General features: G+C 34.4%; 1 protein-coding gene across 8 annotated transcripts in view; it reads right to left on the bottom strand.

Annotated features, from left to right (window-relative positions):
* Positions 1–6,893: 6,893 nt before the first annotated feature.
* C2H14orf39 (chromosome 2 C14orf39 homolog) overlaps positions 6,894–24,104 on the bottom strand; it is a 38,375-nt gene continuing 21,164 nt past the window's right edge. For all 8 annotated transcript variants that reach the window (XM_074290283.1, XM_074290282.1, XM_074290284.1 and 5 more), the window contains 5 exons: positions 23,312–23,373; positions 18,241–18,419; positions 15,270–15,405; positions 13,317–13,374; positions 6,894–7,847 (listed from right to left, as the gene is read on the bottom strand). In XM_074290283.1, the coding sequence (XP_074146384.1) occupies positions 7,654–7,847; positions 13,317–13,374; positions 15,270–15,405; positions 18,241–18,419; positions 23,312–23,373 (629 nt within the window). In that variant the 3' untranslated portion in view covers positions 6,894–7,653. The remainder of the gene's footprint in view (positions 7,848–13,316; positions 13,375–15,269; positions 15,406–18,240; positions 18,420–23,311; positions 23,374–24,104) is intronic.

Consider the following 24,104-nt stretch of genomic DNA (forward strand, 5'->3'; position numbering starts at 1 on the left):
ATACAGTTTCTCTTGGTGATCTCATCAATATTTATTATTAACTCATTTTTCTGTCATGTCCTATTCTTCATGACCCTAGTTCAGGTCTTTTTGATAGAGATACTGAACTAATTTTCCATTTCTTTCTCCAGATTACAAATGAGGAAACTGAGTCAAATAGGGTCAAGTGACTTGTCCAGGGTCATACATGTAGTAAGTGTTTTAGGCTAACTTTGAATTTAGGTCTTCCTAAACTCCAAGCTTAGTGTTTTATCTACTTTGCCACCTAGCTGCCCTCTCATCAGTTCCCATGGATTCAATTATCATCTCAATAAAGATGATTCTTAAATCTATTTATCCAACCCACTCTCTGTTGACCTCTAGAATTTCATCTCCAAATATCCAGTAGACAACTGATTATCTTCAGGATCAGAAAATGCATTCTACTTTCAGAACACACTAGAGAGGTAGGTAGTATACTGAGCTTAGAATCAGTAAGACCCAAGTTCAAATCCCACCTCAAACACTTACTAATTGTGTGATACTGGCCCAGTCACTAAAACTCTGTTTGCTTCAGCTTCTTCAGCTCTTAAATGAGGATGATAATAATAGGATCTACTTCCCAGGACTGTTGTGAGGATTCAATAAGATAAGAATTGTCAAGTGTTTAGCCTAGTGCCACATTGTAAGTAGCAAATAAATATTAGCTATTATTATTATTCCCTCTCTAGTTTTATCTTGTCTCTTCACCCCTCTTTCCATACCCATTTGTTTTCCTGTTGAATATATTTCTATATCTTTTTTTTTATTAATTTTATAATTATAACATTTTTGACAGTACATATGCATAGGTAATTTTTTTTTTTTACAACATTATCCATTGTACTCCCTTCTGTTCCAAATTTTTCCCCTCCTTCCCTCCACCCCCTCCCCTAGATGGCAGGCATTCCCATACATATTAAATATCTTATAGCATATCCTTGGTACAATATATATATATATGCAAAACCGAATTTTTTTGTTGTTGTTGCAAAGGAAGAATTGGATTCGGAAGGTAAAAATAATCTGGGAAGAAAAACAAAAACAACAACAAAAAAAATGCTCACAGTTTACACTCATTTCCCAGTGTTCCTTTTCTGGGTGTAGCTGATTCTGTCCATCATTGATCAATTGGAATTGGATTAGCTCTTCTCTATGTTGGAAGATATCCATTTCCATCAGAATACATCCTCATACAGTATCATTGTTGAAGTGCATAATAATCTCCTAGTTCTGCTCATTTCACTCAGCATCAGTTCATGTAAGTCTCTCCACGCCTCTCTGTATTCCTCCTGCTGGTCATTTCTTACAGAGTAGTAATATTCCATAACCTTCATATGCCATAATTTACCCAACCATTCTCCCATTGATGGGCACCCATTCATTTTCCAGTTTCTAGCCACTACAAAAAGGGCTGCCACAAACATTTTGGCACATACAGGTCCCTTTCTCTTCCTTAGTATTTCCTTGGGATATAAGCCCTGTAGTAGTACTGCTGGGTCAAAGGGTATGCACATTTTGATAACTTTTTGGGCATAGTTCCAGATTGCTCTCCAGAATGGTTGGATTCTTTCACAATTCCACCAACAATGCATCAGTGTCCCAGTTTTCCCACAGCCCCTCCAACATTCATCATTATTTGTTCCTGTCATTTTAGCCAATCTGACAGGTGTGTAGTGGTATCTCAGAGTTGTCTTAATTTGCATTTCTCTGATCAATAGTGATTTGATACACAAATATATTTCTATATCAAATGTGTGTGTGGGGGGGGTGACTGGGTGTGGGTGTGTATGGGTGTGTGTGGGTGTGTGTACTTAGCCTTTCTTTTCGAGTTTAGACAAGACTATGGTTCATTGAATGGCTATTATCCCAACCCCCTTCTCCAGGTTTGTGACTTCATCTTTATTATTAATACCATCCCCATATATGTACATACATATACATACATAGAGATACTAATTTAATTAGTTGATGAGATCACCAACTGAGACAAAATAGGGCAAAAAAAGAAAGGAATTTAAGCTAGGTTCTTGGAATACTTATAGTTAAGAGTGTGACATGGACAAAGTAGCAGCAAAGGAGACTATAGGACAGAGAAGAGGAAAACCAGGAAAGAGAAAATCCAAAAGAAGGTGATCAGCAGCATCAAAAATGCAGAGAGGTCAAGAAGGATCAGTATTGAGAAAAGGATGTTTGATTTGGCATTTAAGAGATCACTGATAACTTTGGAGAGGACAGTTTCAATTGTACAAAGAGTTTGGGAGCCAGGTTACAAAAGGCTTAAGAGAGCCAAAAGAAGCTTGAAGTATAGAGTGCTTTCTCAGGGAGCTTAGTCTTCAAGCATGATACCTAGAAGGATATTTAAATAAAGTGAGAGTATTTTTAGGATTGGGGGAAACATGAGTGTGTTGGCAGGCAGCAGAAGAGAACCCAATAGACAGTGAGAGTCAAACTCATCAAGAATTTAAAATAAAAGGCTAAGAATTTCATTAAGTGTGGAAAACAGGAACAATTTTGTAATGATGTTTGTTCTAATAACACAGTAAATTGAATGTTCTATGTCCTAAGTATAGACAAGTCTTTTTTCCATAAAGAAAAGGTGAAGGAGGGGCAGCTAGGTGGCGCAGTGGATAGAGCACCAGCCTTGAATTCAGGAGAACCGGAGTTCAAATCTGATCTCAGACACTTAACACTTCCTAGCTGTGTGACCCTGGGCAAGTCACTTAATCCCAGTCTCAGGGGGAAAAAAAAAAAAAAAGGTGAAGGGATCAGAGGAGCACCTCCCTATATTACTGAATCATAGCTTAAAAATTAAGAGTGACAGACACTGGACAGGGACAGAATGCCCATAATATAATAAAGAATGGCAAGAATCTATTTGCCTAAGGATTTGAAAATCATAGGGGAAAAGTTTTAAAATAAAAAGAAAGGAAAAGGGAGAAAATTGAGGAGCAGGTAAGAAATATATAACAATTCAACAAAAAAATTCAAGAAAAGAGCCAGTAATAAAACTGTAAACTTCAAATATCAATACACAAATAACTAAAGTTTAATCAGTGAGCAAATACTTAATGTAAGAAGGCAAAAATGACCTAGTAAGTGTTGGTGAAAGTTTATGACTTGAAATTAATGAATGGAATATCAAATAAACAAGCAACTAAGCAAACATTTAATTGCTTAGTGCATGTCAAGGACCATGTTAGATACTGTATATGCAAAGAAAAAGTCAAACAATCCCTGCTCTCCTAGAGCTTACATTGTAGCAGGGAAAATAGAGGTACTTATATAGGCATATGCAAAATGTATATAAAGCAGATATAATGTAACTATAAAAGAAATGGCACTAGTTTTTTTGGTAACCCAATGGCTCTGGATAGGAATATGGTTGGTTAAAAGAAACACGATAGATTTTAAAAATACCATTATATTATTAATGAGATATATTCAAGGAGAAAATACAAGAATCAGAATAGATTTTCTCAACTGTGAGACCCATATACTAGTGAAATTACAGATCTAGTCTCCATCCTTATACACAGAAGATGAAATCAAAGGCAAATAAACAGGATGAATACAAAAGTATGGAACAATTCAGTGAAAATAGTGTCAGGAGGTCTGGAGCTAAGAATGAATTGAGGGTAGAGAAAAAAAGCTAAGGTAGTGTTTTTTTAAGTTATATTGGGAGAAGGAGGGAGATTAAGGAAGGGACAGGACCATTGCTTGGGGGAGTGATACATGACAATAGAAAGAAAGCAAGCATAAATGCTCAATTCTCATTTTGCTTTTTTCTGTTGAAGAAAATTAATTTTTGTTCTAGAGATGATGGAATAAAAATGATTAATGGGGAGTTAAAACACAAATTAAGGATGGAAATAACTAGAAAGCACTTTGTTGCTTTTAATGAGTCATCAGCTTCTCCAGGTCTTTGAGCCACTTATGGTCTGATACAGTCAGTGTATATCTGTGCATGCCCTACACAAATCCACATTATTACATTATAATGGCTGGCTCCAGGTAGTTTTATTGGGGTTGTTTTCTCCAATCAAAACAATGATCAATTATATATTCCAGCTTCCTCTATCATGCCACAGAAATCTCTCCACTATGGAAGCTCACTCAACCCCTAGACTACTTATTACATTAGAAATATCCTTCTCAGTTCTTGGATAGGTCTGGGGGATGAGCCAAGGTGGCATCGGGAAGCCAGAAAGCTGCTTGAGCTCTCCCAGTATCTGTTGAAAACCACATGAAACCAAACTTCAAAACAAAGTCTGGAATGACAGAGCTTAGGAATAAATGGAATGAAACAATCTTTCAGTTCAAGATAAGTTGGAAGGACTTCAAGAAAGGTATTTCTTACTGCGGTGAAAGAGTGCATAGCCCAGCTCTGACAGTATCTGGGAAAGCCAATGGGAAGGTCATAATGACAGTGCATTAGAAATAATGATCCTTGGTTCTGGCTCAATAAAACAGTAGCAAAGCAGACAAGTGGGGTAGCTTCCACTCCCAGCACAGAGGCAAATTTACTAGCCCCACAAACCAGGTAACAACAGGCAGGCTATCCCAAGCATTGTGAGCGAGACACTAAACACAAGGGAGTTCTGTGCACAAAGCTGCCCAAGAAACATGGAACAATGTCCCCTGTACCCCAGGAGCAGAGCTCAACTTTAAAAGCCATGAAATAGGAAAAAGAAAGAAAACGAGCAAGAAACAGAAATGAACCTTAATTATAGGAAGCTACTACAATGACAAGGAAAACCAAAACACCAGCTCAAATGAGGACAAAATGCCCATGTGTGAAACCTCAGAAGGAGACATGAATTGGCCTCAAGTCCAAAGAGCCTTCTTGGAAGAACTCATAAAGGATTTTAAAAATCAAATAAGAGAGGTAGAAGAAAAATTGGGAAAAAACACAAAAGGTATTCAAGACACACTTAACAGCTTGGAAAAGGAAAACAAATCCTTAATAAATATACTTGGTAAAATGTAAAAAAAATCCATCAAAGAAAACATCTTTCAAAGAAGAATTAATCAAATGGAAAAAGAGATACAAAAGTTAACTGAAAAAAAAATCATACATTAAAAACTAGAACTAGACAAATGGAAGCTAATAACTCTATGAGACATTAAGAATCATTCAAACAAATTAAAAATAATGAAAAAAGTGGAAGAAAATGTAAAATACATATTGGAAAAACCACTGATATGAAATAGACACAGGAGAGAAAAATTTTTAATTATTGGGCTATTTGAAGGCCACAACCAAAAAAACAAAGAACCTAGATAGCATTCTTCAAGATACCAAGTAAAACTCCCCTAACATACTAGAATTAAGGGACAAAATAATCCCTGAAAGAATCCATTGATCACCTCCAGAAAGAGATCCCCCAAAGAAAACTCCAAGAAATATCATTGCAAAACTCCAAAACTATAATCTCAAGAAAAAAAAATACTGTAAGCTTTGAGAAAAAAAAACACCAAAAACCAAATATCTAGGAGTCACAGTCAGAAATACTTAGGATCTAACAGCTGCTATATTACAGAATCAGAGGAGCTGAAATATCATTTTCTTTCTCCTCTCTCCTGCCCCAATTTCATTTATTTATTTATTTATTATTAAAGCTTTTTATTTACAAAGCATATGCATGGGTAATTTTTGCAACATTGACCTTTTTATAACCTTTTGTTCCAATTTTTCCCTCCTTTCCCCCACCCCCTCTTATAGCTGGCAGGTAGTACAATAGATGTAAAATATGTTGAAATACATGTTAGATCCAATATAGTTATACATATTTAAATTTACAGTAATCTTGTTGAATAAGAAAAATCAGATCAAGAAAAAAAGAAAAAGAAAAACTGAGAAAAAAAACCCCAAAATAAAACAAATAAGATCAGAGAGAGTGAGACCCACGATCCTCTCTCTGGGTGTAGATAGCTCTCTTTCTTCCAAGACCTTCCAAGAACTGGCCAGGTCATATTCCCCCTTTAGGGATTCATCTGGAGATAGTCTGTTTTTAGTCTCCTCAGGGTTTAAAGTCTGCTCTCTATCCATACAGAAGCTATCAATGGTTAGAGTCCTTTTTAACTTTTTGCTCTTTTTGTCAGAGAAGAATCAAAGAAAATAAACTAACAAGAAAGCCAAATGTAGTCTGCTTTTTTTTGTGGGGGGGGGCTGGATGGTATTACCAGGCATCCTCTATAGACTGTGGGGGATAGCAGTGAGGCACTAGCAGGACAGCAATGGCTGTACTGCCTCTGCACTGAGACTCTGAGGCTCTAAGAGGTTGCTGAGACACTTTGGGTGGGGTTGGCCAGGTCCCAAGAGATGCTAGCTTTTCAGGGTTATAGTCTTTACCTCCTGTGTTACAGCTTCTCTGCTGATGCTGGCTTGCTGCCAAGACAAAATATCCACACTGTGGTAAAGTTCTTTCCACAGAAATAGCAGAGATCACACCGCTCTCCCCTCCAGTCTGCTCAGTGTGAGCTGCCTGCCACACTCTCACTGCCTGCCCTCAGCCTGCACCCGATCTGGCCATCCCTGTCCGTGAGTGAAAACAGACCTTTTCTGGCAAATTTCAAGCATTGTTGGTAATTATTTGTGGGTTTTTTCCAGTCAAGCACTAATTCCGAGGCTTGTCATGAAAAAATTCTGAGAGCAAAAAGAGACATGTGTGTATCCTCTCTGCCATCCTGGCCAGAAGTCCCTTTACCACACTTCTAAGATATCTCCAATCATATCACTGCATATGTGTATCCCATCCTCTTCTTTCCATTTTCCCAGTTCCCCTCTCTTGTGTTATGCCCCCTTAAAAGATAAGCTACATGAGAATAAGAACCAGATATAACCAATATTTATAAATTCTGAATATAAATCATAAAGAATAATCAGCCTTTAGTAAATTAACATAGGGAATACAGGTTTTGCAGGATTTCTACAAAGAATATAATAAGCACATTAACAATATCACTAATCGTGCAATAATTTTCTCAATTATATCAGAATTCTGTTATATATACAGAATATATATTCTGTTGATAAAAGTAATATAACAAAAATTATTCTTCCTTCTTCCATTTTCTCTATCAAAAAAATTACATAAGCTTTTTTCTGTATTGTCTTCACATCACTTTTTGATAACAAGTTACATTATTTGAAGGCATATTTGCTTTTGAATATAATTAGGGTACCACTTGATAGCAGAAATGCCTCCAGTTCACTAGTGCCTAAGTGCCTGACAACACTGATAAACGCTATGCAGGATGCAGTAAGCAGTACCACAGTGGTCTTGAAAGAATCATGCTGCTTCCAAAGCACCTAATAATATAATGATTCCTGTCCTACCCTTTACCAAATTGTGATGGTCCAATGAGGCTCAATATTTATCACTAATATCCACAGAAGGGAGTGTAAATTCTAGCCTTAAATAAGAGCCATTTTAATATAAGTAATAATTAACCAATACCATAGATGTAAAATTTAGTAACAAAGATTTTTCCCAAATTCAAATCAATATAAACTCATAAAGCAATGATATATTACTATATCAACTAAAAGGTGAACAAAATAGACAATATTTGTATCTTACAGAAAAAATAAAAATCATACTATAAATTCTTTAAAACAAAATCATGAATTCAAAAAAAAGTAAACTGCTTTGCATTTTGTGAAGATGGAAAACTATTTGAAGAAGATTGTGATGCGCGTTGATCCTGTTCAAATGAAAATGAAAAACTAAAATCATCTTTTCCATCTCCAAATGTATGAGTTGAAGGTTCTGATGAAAATGGGAATGTAAAAGTATCTTCTCCTTCCAATTTTCCAAATAAGCCTGAGAAAAATAAATATGAAATGTATAACATTCATATAAAATATTAAACTGTGGTACATCAAATGCAACAAACTAGCTATTTACAATAAAATAGTCATATAATTTTAAAGTAATTTTTAAAATTATTTGATTCTTTTCATGTTGTAGTTTAAAGGAAACTATTAGATATTATTTTTATTAATTCTCATTATGAAAAACCACAAATAAATTATAAATACATTTAATCATAAATCCTGATTTTGAATAATAATCTTTTGAAGTTCTGACTATAGACAGTAACCAAAATTTTTTTTCAAAACAGATTTTATTTTATTTCATAAATGGCTAACTTAATTTACTAGTACATAAGTCAATGGAGTAACTCTTTCATGGTACCTTGTAATTTTAGAATTTCAAATACTTCCAAAGGAAATATGGATTATTTCAAATACACAGAGTCTCAGAATTGGGAAAGATTTCAAAGCCTGACCTTTTCTTATTTGACAAATGGTCACCTAGCCTTTTGTCATTCTACTTTTGGATAATTCTAGGATTATCTAAAGTTAAGAAATATTCATAGAAAAGCATATTGAATATGGAATCAAAAGATCTGGTTTCAAATCCGATGTGACCCTATTAGGCAAGTCACAACTATGGGATCAGTTTCTTCACCTGTTTAAAAAAAAAAAAAAAAAAAAAAAAAAAAAAAAAAAAAAAAAGCTAGATAACCTTTAAGGTCTCTTTAATTCTTCCTTAAGTGTTTGTCTCTTTATAGCTTTTAGTCAGTGCACAGCTCTTCAAATGATGATTATTGTAATTATCATTGTGCTTAGAGAATGCCTACTATGTGTTAAAGAGTGCCTACTCAGGGTCAGGCACTATGCAAAATTCTTTACAGATATTTTCTCAGTCCTCACACTAACCTTGGGAGGTAATTGCAATTATTATCCCATTTACAGGTGAGAAAACTGAAGCAGACTTGCTAGGAAGTGTTTGAAGTTGTATTTGAATTCAGGTTTTCCTGATGTCAGGTCCAGTGTGCTATTCACTGTACCACATAGATACCCTGTTTATCATTATCTTCTCCTAAAAATGGTACTGAACATAATACTCCAGATGTGGTTTGACAGGGACCAAGACATAGTAGAGTGGAGCCCCTCTTAATGCAACCTAAGATTAAAATTTTTTTTTTGGCTGTCATATCATACAGTGATCTCAGAGTGAACTTAAAGGACACTGAATTCTCAAAGCTTTTCCAGAATCACTATTGTCTAGTCACACCTATTCATCTTGTACTTGTGAAATTGATTTTTTAAAACCAAGATATAACATTAAATTAATCCCTATTAAAGTGAATTGTATATTCAGCCCAATATTCTGTTAAAATCTTTTTGAATTATAGCTATGCATCCCAGCTTCATGCCATTTGAAAGTCTGGTAAATCAACATGTAAATCAACAATACATTTATTGAAGTCTTAAATAAACGTGTAAAATAGATCAAGGTCAAACACAGACTTCCAAGGCATTACCTTCCAAACTGACATCAAATTATATATATGTCCATTTCAATCAGAATGTATGGTTACATATGAATAATTGCAAGCTCAATCTAAAATCTACGGTTTTTTAGATTTTAAACTAGACCAAAAAGAGTTCCATGATTTGCAATTCAAATCTGGGAGCCCTGAATTTAAAAGACAACACTTATTTCCTCTTTCTGTCCAAGTATTCTGCAGCATTTCCTAGTTAAAATACTACTTCTGTTTCTGTATCCATTGATTTTTATTCAAATACCTTCCACTGTGATTTTTTTCCTCCGGTCTCTGAATTTGGAAATATTTTCTTAATATAGCTGGAAAATACATGATTATGGACTTCATTTCCTACAGTGTTTGGACCAAGGAATCACTATTCATGGTGAGAAATTCTTCATACTCTTCATTCTCTTTCTTAGAAGAGTATATTCAGTGTGCATTGTGGTGATGTCACCTGAATTTGAGGCTAATTAAGTGAAGACGTTTTGTAAGGCAAAACATAACCCCAAAAAAGTACTTCCAGAAGGTCATGTGAGAGTGTGATTTAGGAATAGGCATAGTATTGTGCCCACAGTTCCCTTTTATTGTCCTGCCTCAGTTTCCCTCAATTATCCTGCTTTGGTTTCCCTGAATTGTCCTGCCTCAGTTCCTTGAATTGTTCTTCTTCAATCCCCCTGGTTGCAATCCCCCTTTCCTAATCAATAGGGCTGAAATAATTAGGGCTGTGGAGATCTGATATTTCAAAAGATAAAACTCCAGATGTCCTATCTCAGATAGCTAATTGGCATTCGACTATCTCCTTTACTCCCAATTTGTAAGAATGTATGGTTTTTGTTCCCTACCCTGTCAGAACCAGATTGATGGCTCATTCCAGCTCTTAGTGTTCTGACTCTGCCTCAACCTCTGTCTATCCTGGTAGCTTAGAGCCACGTGTGTGTGTGTATATATATATGTGTGTGTGTGTGTGTGTGTATGTATTATGGAAATTTCACATTGGCTGCTGGATGCTTTGAGACATCGTGTGTGTGTGTGTGTGTGTGTGTGTGTGTGTATATGTATGTATATATATATATATGTGTGTGCGTGTGTGTGTGTGTGTGTGTATGTATTATGGAAATTTCACATTGGCTGCTGGATGCTTTGAGACATCATGTGTGTGTGTGTGTGTGTGTGTGTGTGTGTGTTATGGAAATCTCACATTGGCTGCTGGATGCTTTGAGACATCACCCCTGGGGGCAACTCAGCACAATCTCTCCCTTCCAAATAAAATATTAAAAACTCTCTAATCTCTATCTTGCCTCAGTTTCTCCAGCATTACAATAGAACCTATGGAAGCCATGTGGCAGAAATGCAAATTACATTAGGAATGGACACAGAAGGGGTGGTCAGAGTAAAAGCAAATGGTATGGATCAGGTCATGATGCCTTGGTTTGGCAAAATACCCGAATTTTGATGAAAATCGTATAAAGAAGTTGGCAGTGTTTGTACAACATTTTATGTTGAGACTAGAGAAAAACTCATTAAATAGAGTTGTTTCAGACTTTTAAGATTCAACAGATTATTATAAACTTGAAATCACTATGTTCTATTCTTGTGTTGAGGACAAAAAGTAATAGTATGCAAAGTTTATTCGTACTCTTCTAGAAATAGAGGAAATGGCAGTCACTGACATATGGATTAGGGCAAGGATTTTTAGATTGAAATCCATGAACTTGGGTTTTTAAAATTTGATAAATGTATTTCTATATATTTTCTTTTTAATTCTATGTATTTTACTGTATGCATTTAAAAACATTATTCTGAGAAAGGGTCCATAGCTGCTATAAGACTGTCAAAGAGATCCACAACACTAAAAAAGGTTTTGTCTTCCATTTATAGACAATTTTTTAAAATTTTATTATTTTATTATTCCCATTTTTTATTTTGCTATTGTCATTTTTTGCTTTTGGATATGTGTGTCATTTGGTAAGGTCTTGCAAAAAGGTATATTTATGGAGACTTAAGTTGTAATTTTGAAAAGATAATGACCTAAACAATATACTGAGCCAGAATATAATTAAGAGAAATGCTACATCCAATGCTTCCCACCTATCCCCTTTACCTATCACATTTCTTTCAGGGATAATTATCCAGAATAGATAATTAAAACACTAATCAAGAGGGCAAAAAAATATACTGTTAAATAGTTGTGTTTTTTTTTTTCTGTTCTAAGGAAGAATATTATAGAAATGACATTGATTGGGACTTGACTATAGTGTAAAAAGCAAAAAAAAAACATGATCAATAAACATTAAAGATGATACTGTTATTAAAAACTTTGGAGAGGGAGTTGTAAACTTGGTGCCATGAAACCTATGACTGGAATATGGTTCTGAAGGGATAAACATTATTTAAAAGAAACTGGTTAGGTAAAAGAGAAATAAAGCAAGATAACACTGTATATTAAATGTGCTAATAGGGAATTAATACAAGCTACATAAGGAGATAAGAGAAGAGCAATTAATTGCTTTTGATGAATTCAAGACATCTGGCTTAGATGAAGAACATCTCCAGTACTGAAAACTGGTAAAAGTGACTGCAGAAATCTGATCAGTCATATTTAAAAACTTAGAACAGAAAAGGTTTTTCAGGACAGACAAAAAGTAATTATTATCTGAGCTTTCTAAAAAATGAAGCAATAAAGCCTGCTATATATAGGCCAATAAGCTTGACTTCATTCTTGAGGAAATTATAGGATAAACCACTAAGGAGATGATTATTGAATATCTAGAGAAGTAAATGAAAATGATAATGAACCAGAATGGCTTCATCAAAAATGGGTCATGCCATACTAATATTATTTTCTTTGTTTTGACAAGAAAACTAAATTAACATCTAATCAAGAGACAAATCTTTTCAGTCCTACCTTAATATTTCTTATATCAGTGCCTTCTCTTCATACATACAAACTCAACTCTAATTCCTACCTAGACTTTTGAAGTAGCTCCCTAATTTATCTTCATTTATCCAATAAGGTAAGAGTAAAATATTTTGCAAACTTTAAATAATTATATATTGAAGCAGAAATATGACTTCACTGCTAGCAATATAGCTAGGCAACTTGTCAGTAACTTACAAGCTTAGAGAGATGTTGGAAATACTAGAGGGTCAGTGACTCACCCAAGATGAGAGGCCAATATGTATCAATGATGAATCATCTGAATGCAGATCTTCTTGACTCTGAAAATCACCTCTTCACTACGCTACATGGTTTTTTAAAAAGCTGTATAAATATCAGCTACTATTTTATGTGATTCTATTATTTTTAATCAGTCTCTTTGCTTCTAGTCTTCCATTTTCCATAAGGCTACCTAAAGTAGCCTTTCTAAGATTCAGGTCGCCTTCAAAAATTTTTGTTGGAGACTCTAATACCTCTAGGATAAGGTACAAATTGCTCAGCCAAATATTGATGACCTGGTATAGCCTGACTCCTACCTAGTTTTCCTAGTATACTATCTCCTTCTTCTCTTTAAAAACTATATTTTAGTCAAATTAGCTTTGCCAGAATTCAAAATTACAATTTCTGCCTCTGGGCAATCACCCAAGTTTATAATACATGACATCCTCATCTCATCCTTCAGAATGCTTTGACTTCCTTCAAGGATTCACTTAGGTGTTACTTCTTTCATTAAGCCTTCTCAGATCCCCAAGCCTATGCTCTTCTATTCAATTTGCTTTGCATTATATTTATTTGTTTATATATGTTATCCCTATTAGCTCCTCTCAAGAAAGTACTGTTTTATTTTTGTCTCTGCATTCCTAATGATTAAATAGTACTTAGCAAATTACCCAGCAAACAGAAAATATTTATTAAATATCTGTTGAACTGAACTGATTAACTTAATTAATTTAATAAGTAAGAAATCTTAAGTCAAGGCTATTATATTATAAATTATATATTATAAAATGCTTACCAATATCTTTTTGTGAGGATACAGGATTTAAATTTCCAGAAGAATAATTTTCATCAAACTGAAAAATAATTTCCATTAAATTTAACTTGTAAAAGTAATGTGAAATACTTATAAAATACATATTTGAAACTAAGAACAACTGTAATCTAGTCCTTTCTGCATGGTTTTCATACTGGATTTAATCCTTGTAAAAATTTGGGTAAAGAGTAAAAAATATATATATAACAATGAACTGGTCTTAAAACTGTACCTCAAAAATAAATAAATAAATTTTTAAAATTAAAAAAAAAACTTACCTCATAGCATGAAGTACATTTATTTGTATACTGATGCTATTAAATATGTAATTACGTACTAAATGTATCGATTAAAAATGCTAGTTAATTATAATTACAACTTCATTCAATTCTATCGTTCTGAAGGAAAGGTTGTTGGATCAAACACTTGAGGTAGAATGATACACACAGTATAACAGTAAAAATTAGAACCTGGGAACAATTTACACCTTTGCCCTGTATATAATTCCATAAAATTGAATTTATATGTATATTTCACAATATGGGAGAATTAAGCAAACGTAATTGTTATGTAATGTAAATGTAAAATTTAAAATACATAAACTGAAAGGCAAGATAGAAGAAACATAAACTTTTAAAATGATATCATTACTCAAAATACTTTTGTAATTGCCCCTTTGGAATTGTCTCCAGACCCTTTATTCATTTGAATATTCTTTGTGGGAGCAAATGTTTAGCATTTAAGAATGGATTTGGTTTTCTGAAACATCTAAAACTTATTCAACACAAAATATTCTGAATAATAAGATAAATTATCAATATAGGTAAAATATATTGCTAAACAATTTCCCTACAGATAAGGATTGTCTAAGTACATGAAAGGCCAATTTTTAAGAAGAAAAAATACAATCAAAATTTTAAATTTTAAATTTTTTTTGAAATCACTAATACAGGAGAAACTCATTGAATTCAAATCAAATTCCAGCTCAAGCTGAAACCCAGTTAGGAGCCAGCTTGGGACTCCACCTACAAGCCCCTTTCAGCTTGTAGCCAAAGCCCCTATTATAAAAGAGCCAAACTAAAGTCCTCTCTTTGCAGAGGTTCCAAACATGCCAAGCTCCATGTTTGGCATGCTAAGGGCCTCTGTCCACTGCAATACTCTTTCCAGTGCCATACTCTCTTTACCTTCACCTATTTCCCTAACCAGACTTTCTGCCTCTTTGTCAGGATTTCTAAACTGACTTCCAATTCCTATAATAAACCTCTTTTATCAATCTAGGTTTTCAAGTCTGTAAATTCCTTTACAGAGAACCTCTGGTCTCCAGAAGGGAGTTCCCCAAAACTCCCTACCTTTGTGCCAAATCCCAAGGGTTGCAGGGGAGCCAAATCTCTCCATTTGGTTCCCTGAACTTTGAACCTGCCACTAGACTTTATCATTTAATTCCCTGACCACCAGAAACTCTAATTTCATTTTGGTTCCCTAAATCTAAACCTCATCAGTATGAATTGGTCTACTCTTGCATTCTGGAATGTATTTGCATAATGGTCCAGTATAAGTATTCTTAAAAAGAAAATTGGAATTACCTAGAAAAAATCACTAACCTGTATGCTTTTATAATCTTTATAACATGTAACCTTTGATCAAGTGCTAACATGACTGGACCCATCCATACATATTTTCATATATATATATTTTTTAAATAGTTTTTATATACCAGATATATGCATGGATAATTTTACAACATTGACAATTGCCAAACATTTTGTTCTAATTTTTCCCCTCTTCCCCCCCCAGATGGCAGGTTGACCAATACATGTTCAATATTTCATATATATTTTTAACAACACTTTTTGTGTTAGCAGATAATTGGAAACAAAGTAGGTATCTATCAATTGAGACAATACATAATTTAAAAGAACAAAATTCTGATATTACCTGATCTGGTAAGTTTTCATTTCCAAATTCAGAAGACTCAAATAAATTAAATCCAGGTGATATGGAAGAACCCATAAGAAAAGAAAATGTTTGTGGTGTCTTTTGTGTTTTGCCTTCAAGTCCTATATTTCTAAGCCTATTGTATAAACAGAGAAGTTACTGTAATATTCTTATAAGCAATTTTAAAAGAAAACCATTTATCTCTTATTTAATTGTGAACAAGCCATTAGGCAAACTTTCTGATAAATCAGGCAGTAAGCATTTACTGAGTGTCTAAGTACCTAATTCTATTCTAAGTATCCCGGAGATACAGAACATAGCTTCAGTGAACTTATTACTAGTTAGGAAGACAAGAATAAAACCAATAATACAATTAGAAAACAATAATAAAAAATGCAATGATTAATGTGGGGTCAGATTGGGTGTGTGCCAGAATTTAGAGAAGGGAGAGATAAGTGAAAGTATGACCAAAAAAGTCTTGATCTGAGCTTTCAAGATAAATAAAATTTAAATAAATAGGAAGGGGAAGGAAAGAACATACCAGGTTGTGGGAGCAACATAAGCAAGTACATGGTAAGTAAAGGATGGTGAGTAAAGCATGATGTTAAGGGAAAATAAAGAGGAGACTAAATATAGTATCACAAAATTTGAGAACTGGGAAGGAATGTAACCACCATCCAGTCTATCTCATACATAAAGTAATTTTCCCTATCACATATTCCACAAACATATGTATAATCATAAGAGATGATATATTATGAAATGATGGGAAATAGAGGGCCTTGAAAGCTAGCCAGAGAAATTTGGTTCAACTGTCATCTGTAGGTTCTTGAGCAAGAGAGAACATAAAAAAACAAGAGTGATTAGATTCATAGTCTCTTCCGCTAAAGACCTAATCTGATGTTTTATGTAGCATGAAGGTTACCCTGGATTATCAAAAGCTATGACAATTTAAGAGAAAATTCTGGCAGATCTCATCAAACTGGAAAGGTTTCACACAAAAAAGGAGAACGTATTATATATGTCGTTTAGATTACCCTAACTAAATTCAGAGAAATTCATTACCAGGTTGGCTTCAAGGAAATCAATTTTTCAACTACATAACCTACAATCAATGAAAGTTACTTCTCTTGTGCAAGGTGCTAGATGCTAGATGCTGAGAATACAAATACAATGAATCAAACAATCTCTCTATCAAAGCAGAGCCAGGATTTGAATCCAGGTTTTTCTCTCTAAATCAAACATTCTTTCCTTAATAGTACTAGATATGCTATTTATATAAATAAAAAAAGAAAAGAAGTTAAGAGAATAACTATTAGCAACAAATAAGCAGAAATAATTATCTTTATGGACAATAGGGTGATTTACTTGAAAAATCTTAAGAGAATTTTTTTTTAATGACAAAATGGTATCAGGAAAGCTGTAGAAATTAAATCTACAAAAATTAATTTTATTTTTATTTGATATTTCTATTTGAGCAATTTTGGCATCACAGAAGGGACCATTACATTAAATTAAAGGGTAAAAACATTATTTATTTGGGCCTGTTGATTTGTTATCTCCAAAGTATAGTGAGATTTTATGTGAATTTTATGTGATATGTAATATTACTTGATATTTCCAATGTGGTACCTAACAGATTACAACTGTAGTTTCATGTTCACATGGTAAAGTAGTTGAATATGAGATTTCTCAATAGGTTGCATGATGTGGATTCATATGCTTGGGATGGTATTTTTTTCTTTTGTATGAAATCATCAATCTATAATAGGTTAGAGACTAGAACTAGATGGTATTGATATAAAGAAATATCAAATGAGGAAAGTCCTTCTGAAGAGGGTTGTAGTCCCTTTAAGAAACTGTGTATTTCCTATTGATTTGTGATTTCTTTCAGATTGATCTGTGATTTCTTTCAGGTTCCCAGCCCCTCCTGGCTGAGGCATATCAGTCCAGGATGCCAGGGTCCTTAATTCACTGGTTAGAAGCACTCCTTTGAATTCCAATAGCAGATCCGGGCTTATCTCAGGCCCCATTCTGATGATCTGCTCCAGTTTCCCAACCCCCACCAAGACAAGCAATACAATGAGCTTCCATCAACTAAGGTCTTTGCAGATGGACCTTGGTGGCTTACTCAGCTACCAGGACTCTTCTCAGTGCAAAACTCCATTTTCCATAGATCTGCCCGCTGGAATAATATTCTTTTCCAGTTTCATCCTCTCTTATCCTCACCTATTTCCCTAACCAGACTTTATGCCTCTCTGTCAGGATTTCTAACCTTACTTCCAATCCCAATAATAAACCTTTTTATCAATCTTGGTTTTTGGGTCTGTAAATTCTTTTACAGAGAACCTCTGTGCTGCCAGAAGGGAGTCCCCAAAACTCCCTACCCTTTCATGGAATCCCAAGGGGGTACAGGGGAGCCAAACCTCTCCATTTGGTTCCCTGAACCCCAAACTTTCCCCTAGACCTTATCATTTAACTCCCTGACCACCAGAAACCTTAATTTCATTTTGGTTCCCTAAATAAACCTCATCACTTCCACTAATGCAGATCAGAGCTTAAGCTGCAAATTAAAGTCTTTGAGCATTTCCTAGGGCACTGAATTCAGTGATTTGCCCAGCAAATCTGCATAAGAGGCAGGATCTGAATTCAAGTCTTCCCACCTTGCTCCTTCGATAAGTCCACCTAACAGGAAATGTAATACTAAACATATTAAATAAGGGACAAAGAAGCACAACTTAGTTCTAACAATGTCTGATACTTTGATGTTGGTTTCGTCACTTATCTGCTTTTGCTATTTGTTCCCTTGGCTACAAAAAATGGAGAAAACCATTCAACTTGTTTAGTTCTTTGGAATTTTCATATGAAAATCTATAGGCACTAGAGTGTATTGTTATATAACAATTATACTTATAAACTAAAGCATATCTTTAATACAAATAATGAAACATTAAGGAAAATAAAATCTTACAGTTCAGATGAAGGACTTTTAGAAAATTCTAATTTCTCCACACTTTCAGGTGTTCTCAAAAATTCAGGAATTCTTAAAAATCGAGGCATTTCAGGAGTACTTGGAAATTTTTCAGTGTTTTCTTCAGTTTCATCATGACTATCCTCTACTAATTTATCCATGTGTTCTATGTGGCTGTCCTGTCAATTCACAGTACATAGAAAACTAGTGATAAATTTTACAGAATAAATGAAATAACACAAATATTTTGAGTTCTTATAAAGAAATAAATTATAGGGGCAGCTAGATGGTATTGAAGAGGTCAAAAGGAGATAGCCCAAGACACAAATAATTAACAGAGAAACTCCTGTCTTAGAAGAGGTCAAAGGAGATAACTTGAGACACAGATGATAAAATAGGAATTTCATGTTAAATTCTGTCTTATGCAAACTTCAAAAGGATTTACAAGCTTCTTCGGGAACCTTTTTGATATACAAATTTCTCTATATCAGAAGGAAGCAGAAAAGTCCTTTGCAAAGACAAATTCTGTTTTATGATTCTGTTTCATGTATAAAATGAACTTCCAAAATTCTATTCCTTGCACTAGGATTTACTCTGCCTTGTGTCCACCAACTTTGCTGTGGCAGTCCCCTTCCAGGCAGTTTGGCCTTTCTCCTTGGAGGCCAATTGCCTCCCTATCCATTTCCTAATCAATAAAGATTTTGTTTTAACACAGCATTGAGTAGCGAATTCATTCGCTAACAAACCCGGCCTTGGTACTTTGGAAGAGAGGAGGAGACAGATAATCAGACAGCCAGGAAGGAAGCACTGACCCATCTCTCCCTTAGAGCCTCATCATTTTGCCCTCATCAGTATGGTAGATAGACCATCAACCCTAAAGTCAGGAGGACCTGAGTTCAAATTTGACCACAGACACTTACTACTTCCTGACTGTGTGACCCCAGGCAAGTCACTTAATCCCAATTGCCTCAGCAAACAAAACCAAAAAAAAAAAAAAAAAAGAAGAAGAAGAAGAAAGAAATTATAGCAATCAACAATAAGAAGAACAAAAGCGTCTGAAAACCAACTCAAATGGCAAACATTAGATTTCTTAATCAAAACCATCTTGCATAGAGAGGTAAATATAAACTGATTTGTGGGGTAGACCCAAGATGGCTGAGTAGAAGGAAGTAGCACAAAGTGTTTTAATTCTATTAAATAGATCTAGAAAATGCACCAAGGCTGAATCCTGATGAGGAAATCCAAAATAAAGTCACAGAGAATCATTTGGGATAGAAAAGTCTGTGGATCCTGGAGACAGAGTATGGCTAGGAGGCCCATGAAGTACTCCAAAGCATTGGGAGAAAACTATGCCTTGGGGCAAAACGAGGTCCCAGACCCATCCTAGGGCACCACAATTTTTTTTAAAAAAAGTGTTAACTAGCAGCTTTGTTATCTACGACCTAATTCCAGGTCACAATTTCGGGAATGATAACTATATTACCAGGTAGGAAGGTCTTGGACTGTTATGGAGAAAGAAATAGATAAGACCCATAGAAAAATAACCAGAGTGGCAATCCCAGATTTAAAAGGATTTGTATATTTGTAGTTCTGTCATTTTAAGCCAGCAGAGCTTCCTTCATAGACACTCCAGCACTCAGGAAAAGAAAAGTCTCAGACTCATATCAGACTACTTCAGTGGGGACAGGTGTCAAGTGACAGCTTTGTTATACACCACTCAGTTCTAGATCACAGATTCAGGGTGGACTGAGAGATTTTATGCACCAGAGTGGTATTTTTAAGTAGAAAGACCCTGGATGGTATAGAGAGAAAGGAACTCATTCAGAAGTAAGCAGCAGCAGTATCCCTCAGACCCTGAGAACAGAACAAGGCATTTCTCCCAGCACAGAAATCCCAGACCAAAGGGAGCTGGCTGAGCACAATAATAGTTTACTGTTAAAGAAATCCAAACCTATTATGAGGAAGTTGCAGAGCTCAGGTAGAAGAAGGTAGTAGCCAGGTTGGGGTGAGGGTAAGGGTGGTAATCAGACTTTACACAGATTCAGATCACTTTGGGAACACTGAAAACTTGCAAGTTCCCATCTTGAGCTGTCTCCCCTAAGATAATGGAATATTCAAATCCCAAGAAAACAGCAATAGCATTAACCTAGACCTTTCCTATGGAAATGCATAGAACCTAGCCCTAACATCAAGCCTGACTCCTGAAAGCAACTGGAAGACCAAATAAAAAAAAATGTATCACACCATAAAAAGTTATTATAACAGTAATCTTTGATGTCTCCAAAACACCTAAACAAAAAAGAAGACCCAGCATGGGCACAAATTCTACTACATCCCCTAGAAAAGATGAAAAACAAGTTTAAAAATTGTTTTCTAAAATTAATGAGACCATTAGGGAAAAAAAAACTCACTGAAAACAAAATTAGAATAGGGAAAAAGGAGTTAGAAAGAGAATACCAGCATAGTGTAAGAGGTACAAAAAAACCTTGCCTAAGCAACAATTTCCTTGAATATTAGAATGAATTGAGATAGCCCAGGCAATAAAATTCAAGAAAGCCAAGGTATTCGTAATTTAAAGAGGTTTATTTACTGGGTGTATGGGGGGGGCCGGTTGGACTTAGTAGAGTACTGTCTGGAACAGAAGTAGGCACAGGTTAATAAGCACTCTGGTTCAGTCTTGCAGTTACATTTGATGTTAAACAGTGACTTGATTTTCTGCTTACAGGGGGAAAAATAGGGGCTTATAAGATGTAAGGAGAATACACAATGGCAAATGTCTGATATAGATTATTTGGAATAGATCAGGGTAATCAAACTTTGTTCCTTATGGAATAAATATTCCTCAGAGCATTGTTGAGCAGGCACCTTGGTAGGGCAAAGCCTAGCTGAGTAAACATTTCCCTGGGAACCCGAGGTCCTAAGACTGTGGAGAAGGGGAGGGGAGGCCAATCCTTTGTCCATTTCAGAATCAAAGAGAAGCCAATAGTTCCATAAGATCACCATCGAACAACAAGTTAGCAAAATCAAAAGATTGAGAAAATATAAAGTATCTCACATCAAAAAAAAAGTAACCTGAAAATCAGATTGTTATGCCACCGTTCCCTTTTATTGTCCTGCCTCAGTTACCCTAACTGTCCTGACTCAGTTTCCCTAGATTGTTCTGCCTCAGTTTCCCTGAATTGTTCTGGTTCAATCCCCCTGGTTGCACCCCCCCACCTCCTGACCATTAGGACTGAGATAATTAGGGCTGTAGCTGGCCACTCTAATATTCTAAAAGAGTCCTAAAACTACAGATGTCCTATCTCAGACACCTAACTGGTATCCTCTCTCTCTTAGTTCAGAGTTCCTGGCTCCTAACTCCTCTTAAGTTATCAAGAATTTATGGTCCTACCATGACCTTGTCAGTCCCTGGAAACTCCCATCATTTAACAGTGTCCCTGACCTGAAGCATGTAATTCATTGGAATCTCACATCTACTGCTGGATTCTTTGAGACGAAAGTATAATTTAACCCTGAGACCAAAATGAATCCTTTGGTCCCAGAAAATCTCTCCCTCTCAGAAATCCAAATAAAATATTAAAAACTCTTTAATCTCTATCTTTCCTCAGTTTCTCAGCATTACAAGATCAAGGAGAAAAAAAAATTAAGAATTATTAGACTATCTGAACACTGTGACCAAGACAAGAGGCTAGACAACATATTTTTTAAAATCTTAAAAAGAAAACTGTCTAGAGTTCTTAGAAATGAGGTTTCTGACAAAAACTATCAAGTAAAAATTTCCAGGGGTACTATAGGCAAAATCCAATTTGCAGGATGAAGAGGTTCCTGGGGCAAGATGGAGATTGCCAGAGGAGTTCAGTTGGGTGGGAAATTGAAGGGTTAGGGGTTCACTGAGAAAGTGTAGCAAGAAAGGAAAAAAAAAAAAAGTAGTTTCTGGTAGGGTGGAATTTCAGCCTTAGCTTTGATCACAACAATTTAGACTAATGAAATAAGAAGCTTTCTCTTACAATATGGTAAAACTGGAAGAAAGAAGGAGCAGCATTCCAAGAACCTTAAGAGAGAGAAGCATGATGCTGAAGAGCTCCCTACTGTTGGACTAAGCACCCTATGAGCAAAGTTGGTGTTGGGATGTCAGTAGCTAGACACTTATTATAGAAAATACATATACATATATATGTTAAGAAACAGAAGACAGAAGGAATCTAAATCCAACCATATAAAAGAGGAAATATAGTTTTGCAAGCTTTTAAGAAATCTGAAATAAGGGAAAATAACTGAACCAATGGAGAGAAAGCACAATTAAAATTACCCAAAAAGAGAACTGAAAGAAGACTGATAACTAACAATTTATAATTCCTACTTCCCCAACTTTATGAAATCATTATGAGATTGATCTATATAAATTTGGAGGATATTCTTAATGAAAATCTGATAATATACAGGCTTTCACAAACTTTTCTACAATAAATCAGTTTTTCACAACACACTAGTGACTGAAAATGGAGAAAAAAATAATCATATACATTTATTATTGTTGGTTGATTATTTTAAAAATGACTCATAAAGAAAAACACTAAACTAATTGCCATAAACTGTATATGCTTACTTAAATTTTACTTTATCATAATATCTAATTTTAACAGTAACTGCCTATGTTTAACTGTCACAGAAAAATTTTTGTATCTCACATAACACATTAAGGCATGATTCAGATTTAACCTCCAAATATATTCAAAATGACAACTTTCATAATAAGGAAAGCCTTTACTAACTTCATGTTTACTATATAATTCTGCTCTTAATTAAGGGCAAGAATTTCTACAATGCCTAGCCTCTGCTTATTGGAAAGATAGGTAGGAAAGGAATAATTGGTAGGTAAGGAATAATTTCCAGATCATATATAGATAATTAACACTATAGTTATATTACATAAATAATCAGGAGCTGATATATTTAAACCAAATATTTAAAACTGAATTGTGGGTTCTTTTCAAAGTCAGTTTAATAGTTATTTTATTTTAAGTTCTTAAAAAGCTATTTAAGCTTTAAACTGAACCAAATAATTACTTACTTGTGGTATAAGTGTTGAATCTTTTAATTCTCTTTCTGTTTCCTTTTCTCCATATTCAGAATCTGTGTTTATTAACCAAGAACATACTATTATTTGCATAACATATTGCATAATATAATATAATAATTATATAATGTAATATTTATATAATTATATTATATAATATTTATATGTTAATATAATTATATTATATAATATAATAATTAATATATTGCATAATATAATATAATGGCTTCTTAAAAAGAAAAATTTGATGGTAAGTGAAAATTAGATTTACAGAGTTGTTCTTCCTTTCCAATATGAATTATTTATGTGCTTCTGAAATGTAGAACCTTCTGCCCTCTTTTTAGATGACATAGGAATAAGACAGTTATCTAGGCATATATCTAATACACATAAAAATAACAGCTTCCCTTAACCCCTCTTCAAAACTGTTAGAGACATTTGCTTTTAATTCTATCCCATTTCTTTATCCTACTGGGGCAGAACAGAATGTATATGAGATAAATATGTGATTTTTTTTCCCCTTCACCATATACAATACAAGTGACACCAGTCCACTACTTTATGACAAACTAATCTTTCCTACACTGATGGAAGGAGAGATAAACAAACTATATGAGCAAATATTTAACTGAATTTAATTTAATGAAAATAATAAAACATTTATTAAACAAGTTATCAGCACAAGCCATTGTATTATTTGGATTTTTCTAATGCCTTTACAATACAATAATATAACATTAAAAAAAAATACCAGTATCAAGACCCACTATTTTATAGTCAAATAGAT

Source organism: Sminthopsis crassicaudata, chromosome 2 (genome assembly GCF_048593235.1).
Source record: "Sminthopsis crassicaudata isolate SCR6 chromosome 2, ASM4859323v1, whole genome shotgun sequence".
Classification (NCBI taxonomy): domain Eukaryota; kingdom Metazoa; phylum Chordata; class Mammalia; order Dasyuromorphia; family Dasyuridae; genus Sminthopsis; species Sminthopsis crassicaudata.